This window comes from Ahaetulla prasina, chromosome 4 (assembly GCF_028640845.1).
Source record: "Ahaetulla prasina isolate Xishuangbanna chromosome 4, ASM2864084v1, whole genome shotgun sequence".
Classification (NCBI taxonomy): Eukaryota; Metazoa; Chordata; class Lepidosauria; order Squamata; family Colubridae; genus Ahaetulla; species Ahaetulla prasina.
In genome coordinates, this window is record NC_080542.1 from 116718382 (window position 1) to 116729779 (window position 11398).

Consider the following 11398-nt stretch of genomic DNA (forward strand, 5'->3'; position numbering starts at 1 on the left):
AGTTTGGGAAGGAACTGGTCGTGAAGGCTTTTCCAAAGATTATGCTTAGCGGTTCTGCTATATTAGAGGAAAGCTTTTTTAAGAAGTATGCACATAGTCCATCAGGTCCTATAGATAGGGATGGTTTCAGTTTGCGAAGAGCTTTTTCAACATTTTCTCAGTGAAACCTATATGTGTTAGGTTGTTGGTGGTTCGGTTTGGGAATGTCGGGTATGAGCCATTACTGTTAACAAAGACTGAGCCGAAGAATGTGTTAAAGAGGTTTGCTTTAACTGTTTCATCATTATTTTCTTTGCCGTTAGATTCTTTTAGTGGTGGGATGGATCTCGAGTCATTAAGGTTGTTGTTCACAAAATTATAAAAAGCACGATTGGAATTTGTGCGCAGAAGGTCTTCTTCTTGCTTGGTGTGGTAATTGGTGCATTCAATTTTTATTTGGTTGTATATATCTCTGTACCGGTTTTTGAAATTAGCTAATTGTCCCTTTTTGTTTTTTCTCCAAAGGAATTGAAGCTTTTTTATTGATATGGGTAATTTGTTTTTTCTGATTTTGGTAGTAGTTTGTGGTATGTAGAGTTTAATGACTCTATTGACTTCGAATAGGAAAACTCTGTAGTGGTCTTCAGCAATGATACAGGTTGAGAATAGATTTTGCCAGTCAAGAAATGAGAGGTAGGTGTTTATAAGGTCATAGTTGGCTTTTTTGAAATTGTAGTTTGGAATACTATTATTATGATGATTTTTGTAAGGGGGTATATTGAGACAAAAGTCTATCATGCTGTGGTCACTGTTGGAAAAGGGTTTATTGTGTCTACTGCACGCCCTGAGCCGGGCCGCGTGGCTGAGAGTGATTCAGAGAGTGTGATGGGGAAGAGCCGACAGGGCTTCTCTCTGCAGAATCTTCCTCTCTGGCTCCGCTCCAGATTCCAGAAGCAAGCCAGGTGGAGGAAGAGGAGCTGACACGGCCTCTATCCCCCGATCCCTCCTCCTCCTCCCTGGCAGAGCTCCAAAAGCCTGTTGCGGAGAATCAATTGTGGTTAGACGCAAGGCAGCGACGCCGAGTGAAGCATGCACAGCAAAAGGGGCCGGCCCAGGGGGTGCTGAGTCATGGACCCACACCCACAGAGTATAAAAGTGGGCGGAGCTGCCTTTGGGCTTCGTGACGGACAAAGACTGACTTCTGGGAGCTTCGGCTGTGTTATTTTTTGATTTAGACTTTGACTTCTGTTTATTCCTGAACTGCAAATTACGCTGGTCTGAGAAGAACTTGGCAGGCAATCGCAGGTTCGGTGCCAGGACTGTTATCTGTTGTTGGAGTAAATTGTTGGCAAGGAAAGTCAGCTCGCGTGTCTTTTTGGGTTGTGGTCGGGAGGGGACATAACAGGGTTCTTTTATTTGTAGTCCATAAATTGAGTTTGAGTTGTTGCAGAAGATGAGGTCAAGGCAGTTGTTGAGTCTTGTATTGTTAGTTACTAGTTGTTCAAGACCTAGATTTGTAACAGCATTGTATAGGGTAGTATGGATGGGTTCAGTTGTACATTCGTTAGTTATCCAATTAATAAGAGGTATATTGAGGTACCCAGGAAGATCCTTCCTGGGAGATCCTTCATAATTTCAAAAACGTTTAATGATACTCTTATTGCTTCTACTTTTTCAGTTCTAAATTAATCAATCATCTAATTGTGTTTCTATGCTGTACTGCCTGGATAGTCAATGACATTTATTTGTTCCATCTGGGCCAAATAGGAAAGTATTTCTCCTTCTCCCAGTTTTCTATTAGCTCCATCTTTCTTAAGGTTTTTGGGAAGTGTAGAGGGAGAAGGCTAAGGTAACATATTTTTCTTATCAAAGATCTTATGAAAACTGAGCTCTACAGTCTGAGCATTTCCAGTAGAAAGAAAACCACTATTTTTGAGCTAGCAGTATTAAGAGAAAATCTGACTGCTTGCCTTACACCATCATCATAAGGACAATTGATGTTCTCTCAGTCAGTGGGAACAGCAGTCAGGCATGGGTTAACACTCATGTCTGACTGCCAGGACCGAGTTTGCTGATTGTTTTTGGCCCTGCCTCCTCCTTGCTCCCCAGCTTTTTGACTCGGTTTACTAAGGATCGTACGTGTCTATCCTTAGCTCTGCTGAGTCTCTCCAGCACCTTAAAAAAAAAAAAATCCAACCTATTTCTGAGAGTGAAGGGGAAAAACGTTTGTTCTGGCGAGAAAGGCACTTGCCCGATACCGCCAAGGGCACACGGAGCGACGCAGGGCTGCCGGCCGGCAGTCCCTGCGGAGGAGTGGAGTGTGCCTCTTAGCTGTCTCCATGCCCGCTATTCCCTATTTAGGGAGGGCACAACCGTTGTATCGAGAGCTTTGGCTCCGCAACTTCAGGCACAAGATTATTTCCGCGCTGTTTTTCGATCATGTTAGCAGCCGGAGGGCGAGCAATCAGAAGGAGAGCATTTCTACAGCTTTCCAGCATCGAACACAGCAGTTCAGCGAAGTGTGAGTAGTGGAGGCCTTCCTCCTATCTTTTTGGCGGGTGAGTTGGCCATTTTGTTTATTGAAGGCCCCTTATCCAAAATGGCGGACGCAAGGGGCGGATCACGAGGCTTCGTACAGGGATTGCTGCAGGCATCCCTCTGATTCTGGAGAAGGGTCTTCAGGGGTTCAGCGAAGGGAGACTAGGGTTAAAACGTCTAAGGATAAAACTACTAAGCCTTCAAAATCCAAGGAGCGCAGGTACAAAGCGCTAGAGAAGGCCATAAACTGAGCACAAGCTCAGGCTTCTACTAGGGCTCCCACCCCTCATCTTCAAACTGTTATTTCAACCTCTCCCTCCAGGGATCTCAGCTCAGTAAGGACTTCTTCAATTCTGGGAGACTCTTCAGCCTGGTCTCCAGACCGTTTGGCCAGCTCTACCCACCACTCCCCAGCGAGCCTGGGCCCACTTTTTCAGCCCCTTCCAGGGCCTCCCATTCAACCTTTACTAGGTCAACAGCCTCAACTCCAGGCCTCACAAGCCTCCCATTTGACTCCCTCCTTACCGGGTCCAAGCTCAGCCCCTGCGCCAGGTTTTCAAATACCTGATGCCTTTGGACACATGATCCAGAGGCCATTAGGCAAGGCTTGGCCCAATGTCTCCATCAGGAAAATTCACCAGTTAGAGGCGAAACCTCTCATAGATCAGACCAGTTTCTTCCAGAATGGAAGAGTACAGAGAATATCATGGAGGACCAAGGTTCATTGTCAGATGAGGAAATCAACAAGGAGTTATCTCTGTCAGATGATGAGGGACTGGAGCCAGATCAGCCTTCATTCATTGGTCTGTTTAAACCCCAGATGTTTCGCTCTCTGTTATTCAAAGCCCCAAACACTACCAGATTGGGGCTCAACCGCCCTCCAACATCACAATCTAAGGCAGATCCCACTAATCCTTTATTTATGGAACCAGCTGTCGAAGCTGAGACAGTTCCAGCTCCTAAACTTTTTGAGGATGTTGTTCAGCATCAATGGTCTGTCCCTGGCTCAGGCCCTGTTCCTAACAGATTGGACAAACGTTTATGTAATGTAGCCCAAAATTTAGATGGCATTCTGCAGGTTCCTACAGTAGATGCTCCCATAGTGGCGTTAGCTTCAGCCTCTCCCCTTATGGGTTCTCCAGATGAGTCTCTACGGCCAGAAGACAAAAGGGCAGAAAGAATTCTGATCAAAGCTCACCAGGCGGCTGCCTGGGCTGTCAAAGCATCCACTTGTTCATCCTTTTTCAATTGCGCCTCTTTAATGTGGATTAAACAGCTCCAAGACAGGATCTCCCCCTCTGATATTAGGTCACACCAGGACCTTAATAAGATTAGAGCTTCTGTCGAATACTCGGCCGATGCCACGCTTAACGCCGCCAGATTTGCTGCCAAGGCCATAGGAGCGTCTATCACATCTAGACGCCTTCTATGGCTTTGCCAAAGGCAAGCAGATGCCCGTAATAATGGTGCCTAGCTGCCTTCTCTTCAGTTCTAGCAGGTGGAGCTTTCACATCAGCAGCTAAGGATCCTCTAATCTATCATTTCCTTAGAAGAGACTCCAACTTGCTCCCTCCAACCATTCACAGGTTGCTTACGTGGTGCCTAAACGTCGTTCTCACTGCCCTAACGAAATCACCCTTTGAACCTCTCAGAGAGGTCTCCTTGAGATTCCTATCTCTTAAAGTTTCCTTTCTCATCGCAATTACGTCTGCCCGCTGAGTTTCCGAACTGTGGCTGTTTCTATAAGGAAGAACCTTTGTATTTTTCACAACAATTGCGTAGTACTCAGATTGGACCCTTTCTTCCTGCCAAAAGTCAATTCAATCTTTCACTGTTCTCAAGAAATTATTCTTCCGGACTTTTGCCCAACTCTGAGGCATCGTCTAGAACACTTTTGTCACATGTTCGACGTGCGCAGAGCTCTGAAGATTTACATTTCCTGTACCGCCTCATTCAGGAAATTTGAGGCCTTATTTATTTCCTTTCAACCAACATCTCTGGGTACCAGAGTCTCATCTCGAGCCTTGAGGCGATGGATCAGAGCATCTATTGCCACGGCGTACCAACAACAGGCACTTCCAGTTCCAAGACATATTTCAGCTCACTCTACTAGGAGCGCAGCGGCCTCTGCTGCATGGAGCACTCAGGCATCACTTCTAAAGATTTGCAATGCAGCCACATGGTCCACACCGACCCCTTTCATAAGACACTATCGGCTGGATTCGTTTGCGTCGGCTGATGCTGCCTTCGGCAGGCGAGTTCTACAGCAAGTCATCGCCAACCAGCCTTCAGGGAGCCGGGACATTCCCTCCCAGGGACGACATCAGCTTTGGTATGTCCCATGCCTGGCTGCCATTCCCACTGACAGAGAATGGGCATTGGCTTATCTGAGACGCCCCTTCTTGGAGAGGTGGGAATGGCAGTCAGCCCCACCCTGCTGTTCCTTCACGGTTAAAGGGTTCGGGGTGGGTGGCTACTAATTTTTTCTCGTTTCAGATAGACACGTCAGTCTGCTGAACAGTCCTCGCTGAAAAGCTGAAGAGCAAGGAGGCGGGGCAAAAAACAATCAGCAGACTCAGTCCTGGCAGTCAGACATGAGTGTTAACCCATGCCTGAGTGCCATTCCCACCTCTCCAAGAAGGGGCGTTTCAGGTAAGCCAACACCCATTTTAGCAAACTCACTGGATAGTGAAATAAGTGGCATATAAATTTAATAAATAAAACAAAATACCTGGTCTGATAAAACTAAGTATCTCATTGCAGATTGGTTCATTTATATCATTTGTTGTATCAAGAAACTCAAATGCAAATCAATTCTATACTGCATTCAGGTGTTTATCTGTATATCAATATATACGAAACAAAGATGTGAATGTAATGGTATATTCAATTAAGTATTTTGGTTTCTGGTCAAGTAAACAATCTGTATGCAGAGGTTCGCTTTTATGTACGGATTCTCTAATAGGATTAGAGCAAGGTGGCATCTGGGAAGATGGCAAAAAGAAAAAAGGAGTGAAAGAAAGAAAAATTCCACCTTTATAGTCTTCCTAACTTTGCTTTGTTTTTTGCTGTTCCACATTTGAATATATTAAATTCTCAACGTTTTCTAGACAAAAAGTATAATTATTTTAGTTTTATTTGGCATATTTATAATTAAATTGAGTAACATATTGGATAAAACATGTCTGTCTATCTCTTTATAAACATCATTCGTTCTGAGTCAAGACTAAATTGATTCATTTGGAAAACTTTCTAATTTTAAAAAAAGCAGCAAAAAGGAAACAGTATTTTCTTTGGGCTAGTGGCTAGAAAGGCACTAAGCTAGAAAGCATGAGACCTTTGAGTCCTCCTTAGCCATGAGAGCCAGCTGGGAGATTTTGGGCCAGTCACTTTCTCACAGCCCAAACCACTTCACCAGGTTGCTATGGGGAAAACAGGAAGAGGAAAGTGTCTTGGATATATTTGCTTGGATATGTTTGTACAAATTACTCAAGCTGCCTTGAGCTATTTGTACAAATAATAAAGGTGGTGTGTATGTATGTATACGTGTGTGTGTGTGTTTGTGGTGTATGTGTACACACACACACACACACACACACACACCCCTACCTATTTCCTATATATTTTTATTTTGAATTAAATATTTTCAATTGTTGGCTTTGTCTTCCATTTCCTGTACTTTACACCATAGTATGTGAATCATCAATATGGTTAATTTGTCATACACTGAATAGTTTTTCCTGTGCAATTTTTAAAAACTCAGGTTCAAGTGGTTTCCTTTTTCAGAATCTGGCAGTTATCCTGTAGTTCATTTATTTCTAGCTTTATTGCATTTACTCTATTCTTATAATGCAAGAAACATGGCAATATTGCGGATTCGTTTTATTTTTTGTTAATAAGATGACACATTAAGGTTGACTCAGCCTTCCATCCTTTATAAGGTAGGTAAAATGAGGACCCAGATTGTTGGGGGGGCAATAAGTTGACTTTGTAAAAAATATACAAATAGAATGAGACTATTGCCTTATACACTGTAAGCCGCCCTGAGTCTTCGGAGAAGGGCGGGATATAAATGTAAATTAAAAAAAAAACACACATTATGGTATTTCTGGTCAGTAAATGTCAAGGGCAAGAATAGTAGGAGGAATATACCGTTTTGTGGGTTTCTACTCGATGTTAACTACCTGCATAGAAAATAATTTATTCATTAATCAGGAAAAGCAAATGCCAATTTGAGTATTTCTTATTATATGATTTCTTGCCAGAAAAAACTCCAATGTTTCTAGCTTTCTAAAGCTTGTAGTGATTTTTCTTACTGTTCAAATGTTTCCACAGTCCCCTATACTAATTTTTTGAATAAAAATGCTACATATATTTTAAGATGGACTTCATCACAATTTCTACATATTGGAATATGCTAATCAAAGGAATAATGATGAATGTTCTTGGATCTAAGGATATTCAGTGTATATAAATTATAAACATATTGTGTAAAAATCTAACAGCAGTATCTCTGCCATGCTGTACACTGTAGTCATTTGTGCTTAATATCTAAAATTTTATTAGTGAAATTTTGTAAAGTATTCAATCTTAGATTTATTTCATTGACATAAATTTCTTACAATAAAGCTAACTATAAAAATGAAAGTAGATGGCAATGCTAATTTATTTCCAGAGAGCTTTCTAGAAAAAGTATTATGTGGTACAAAGAAATTTTAGTTTTACAATACTTGTACAGCAGTTCCACAGATCTCCTGCTTATCCTGCAATCTGCCTTCAGCACTGGCAAGGATCAGTGAAACTTCCTGTGGCTCTTTGATAGTCAAGATTGGCATATAGTCTGCCAAAAGACGAATCTTCACTGTTGTCATTAGTACATATTTCATCCCCCCCCAAAAAAAAAATCCTTAAAACCTGAGGGATGCTGCACCCTGGTGGCATAGGTTTTTAATTCCAAGTCATCTAATTTAATTTGTGTCTTGTACTATACTAACTGCCATTATAAAGTCTATGTGTTACATTTAAGAAGAAGTGAAATCAGAACTAAATAGCTAACTCTCCATCTGTTAGATGCCATGTTTCTTTTTCATTTTTTCAGAGCCTTTTATAAAGCTTATGAGTTCTTTAAATTTTTAATTTCAATCTCAAGTTTTAATTGTATGAATGACCACATATATTTCACTTCCTTTTCCCCCCAGTATTACTTTGTTGTTGTTAGTTGCGAAGTCATGTCCGACCCATCGCAACCCCATGGACAACTTTCCTCCAGGCCTTCCTGTCCTCTACCATCCTCTGGAGTCCATTTAAACTCATGCCTACTGCTTCAGTGACTCCATCCAGCCACCTTGTTCTCTGTCGTCCCTTTCTTCTTTTGCCCTCAATCTTTCCCAGTATTAGGCTCTTCTCCAGTGAGTCCTTCCTTCTCATTAGATGGCCAAAGTATTTCAGTTTCATCTTCAGGATCTGGCCTTCTAAAGAGCAGTCAGGGTTGATCTCCTCTAGGACTGACTTGTTTGTTCGCCTTGCAGTCCAAGGGACTCGCAGGAGTCTTCTCCAGCACTAGAGTTCAAAAGCCTCAATTCTTTGGCACTCAGCCTTTCTTATGGTCCAACCTTCACAGCCATACATTGCATCTGGGAAAACCATAGCCTTGACTATACACACTTTTGTTGGCAGGGTGATGTCTCTGTTTTTTAGTACGCTGTCTAGATTTGCCATAGCTTTCCTCCCCAGGCGTCTTTTAATTTCTTGGTTGCAGTCCCCATCTGCGGTGATCTTGGAGCCCAGGAAAATAAAATCTGTCACTACCTCCATTTCTTCTCCATCTATCTGCCAGGAATTGAGAGGGCCGGATGCCATGATTTTAGTTTTCTTAATGTTGAGTTTCAAGCCAACTTTTGCACTCTCCTCCTTCACCCCATCAAGAGGCTCTTTAGTTCTTCTTCGCTTTCTGCCATTAGAATGGTATCATCTGCATATCTGAGGTTGTTGATATTTCTTCCGGCAATCTTAATTACAATTTTTGATTCATCTAGCTCCGCCTTTCTCATTAGTTTAAATGAGTTTAACGCATATAAGTTAAATAGGCAGGGTGATAGTATACAGCCTTGCCGGACTCCTTTTCCAATTTTGAATCAATCAGTGGTTCCGTGTCCAGTTACCACTGTTGCTTCTTGACCCGCATACAGATTTCTCAAGAGACAAATAAGATAGTCTGGTACTCCCATCTTTTTAAGAACTTGCCACAATTTTTTTATTTTTTTTATTTTATTTATTTTTTTTATTTATAATTTAATTTCTATACCGCCCTTCTCCCAAAGGACTCAGGGCGGTTTACAGCCATATTAAAACACAAATATGAACAGCAAGTTTAAAACATAATTTAAAACAAATATTTAAATAGGCCGAATCAAAACTAAAACGGTCATAGACCAACATAAAACCCATTTAAAATTACAATTTAAAATTATGCTTAGGCCAGTCCCGCACGATGAAATAATAAAGTCTTCAGTTCACGTTTGAAGGTCCGGAGGTCGGGGAGTTGGCGTAACCCTGGAGGCAGCTCATTCCAAAGGGCCGGTGCCGCCACAGAGAAGGCTCTCCCCCTGGAGGCCGCCAACCGACATTGTTTGGTCGACGGCACCCTGAGAAGGCCCACCCTGTGGGAGCGCACAGGTCATTGGGAGGCTACCAGTGGCAGAAGACAGTCTCGTAAATAACCCGGTCCTAAGCCATGTTGTTGTGATCCACACAATCAAAGGCTTTTGCATAGTCAATGAAGCAGAAGTAGATGTTTTTCTGGAACTCCCTAGCTTTCTCCATAATCCAGTGTATGTTGGCAATTTGAACTCTAGTTCCTCTGCCTCTATGAAATCCCGCCTGTACTTCTGGTAGTTCTCGATCCATATACTGCTGGAGCCTAGCTTGTAGGATTTTAAGCATAACCTTACTAGCATGTGAAATGAGTGCAATGGTGCGATAGTTTGAACAGTCTTTGGCATTGCCTTTCTTTGGAATTGGAATGTAAACTGACCTTTTCCAATCCTGTGGCCATTGTTGAGTTTTCCAAATTTGCTGGCAAATTGGATGTAGCACTTTTACTGTGTCGTCTTTTAAGATTTTGAATAGCTCAGCTGGAATACTGTCTCCTCCACTAGCTTTGCTGTTGCTCAGATTTCCTAAGGCCCATTTGACTTCACATTCTAGGATATCTGGCGCAAGGTCAGTGACCATCCCATCGTGGTTATCAGGGATGTTAAGCTCATTCTTGTATAGTTCTTCTGTGTAATTTTGCCACCTTTTATTAAATCTTATTATTAAATCTTATTTAATAATACATTATTAATTAATTAATTAATTTCTAATAAATTAATAATAAATAAATAAATTATTATTATTATATTATAATTATTGTTATATTATATAATAATTATATTATAATAATAATTATATAATATAATTATAAATATATTATAATTATTATATTATTAATTACAATAATTAATTAATTAATTAATTTCTTATTGAATCTTATTAATGGTAAAGTATTACTTTAACATTCCCAGTTAGACTGTATGTTATTTGCAAATCAGCATTTCTCTGTTTAAGGTGCAGCATACACTGAATTTTGTTTAATATTGAGAATGTTAACCACATTAATGTTTCTATGCAGTTATGAGAAACTATATATGTTTCTATTCCAAACCTTCAAACTGATTTTCTAATAAAGAATAATTGAACATTCCAGGAAAGCATATAGGTAATTTGGACATGAGACAAATATTTCTTCCTAAACTATTTAAAAGGCATCAGCTCAACTCTGAACCATCTATGCTATGAGATCATCTTTTGAGAATGTCAGCATTAATATCAGAATTTGGGAGGCATTTAAGACAAGACTTTCTTATTGGTAATTCCAGTCCTACAGAACCTATTTCCGAAATGTGCAATGCTGACCACATTTGTGATAATTTTAAAAATACTCTAAAACAATGGTCCCCAAACTTTCTGGTTCCATCGACTGGCAGTGGCTGCAAGGAGGGGAGAGGGGATGGTTTCGCATGTCTGTGGAAGTCACTTGTGCAAATGGAGCTTCTCTCATTCACCTGGGTTTATGTGACTTGGTTGCCAACGGGCTGCAGAATAATAGAAGTCTGCAGACTGGGATTGGAGACCTGTGCTCTAAAACCATCTATTCTGTTTGCTTTTTAATTGAGATTTTATTATTTCAGTTGTCATTTTAAAAGAAAACATTTAGCATAAGGTGGTTCTTAAATAAATGAATGAAAGCTCTTAAATAAATGAATGAAAATTCAAAATTGAGAACCATCATCATATACTGAAATGAACATGGTAAGAACTAATGTTTTGCTTGGAATAAGTGCTTGTTCTTATCTTCTGTACAGAGTAATTGGTCTTCCTGAAGAAGAAGATTGGCCTATTGATGTTGCCCTCCCAAGGAATGCTTTTGCTTCTCAATCTCCACAGCCCATTGAACTTCTTGTAACAGATATTGATGAACTGGGCAAAGACTTGCTACTTGTAAGTATCTGTCATAATCAAATTTTAGAAATAAGCAGCCTATCACAGAACGAAAAAAGCCAGCAATATATATAATTATCTTGTTGCTGAGCTGAGAAAAAATATGGAAGAGTCTTCTCCAGCATCAAATAAAAACCAAAAGTGCTTGGGAAATATCAAGAAATATCCTCAAATATAAATTTTGGGAGGAGATAAGAATCTCAGATCTAAAGCCACAACTTCATCTTCACTACACAGAATAAACCAAGAACACCCAGCAATCACAAAATGCTTTTCAGAGAAAAAGGGAGACGCTGAAAACATTACTTATTTTTTTGTTTTTATTATTAAACTTTCTGCC

At 40.6% G+C, this 11398-nt stretch overlaps 1 protein-coding gene across 8 annotated transcripts in view; it reads left to right on the forward strand.

Annotated features, from left to right (window-relative positions):
* CDK6 (cyclin dependent kinase 6) overlaps positions 1-11398 on the forward strand; it is a 158644-nt gene that overhangs the window by 134189 nt on the left and 13057 nt on the right. For all 8 annotated transcript variants that reach the window (XR_009155072.1, XR_009155073.1, XM_058183026.1 and 5 more), the window contains one exon: positions 10923-11058. Coding sequence is in view for 6 of the 8 variants with exons in the window: in XM_058183026.1 (XP_058039009.1) it covers positions 10923-11058 (136 nt within the window). In the remaining 2 variants the exon portion in view is untranslated. The remainder of the gene's footprint in view (positions 1-10922; positions 11059-11398) is intronic.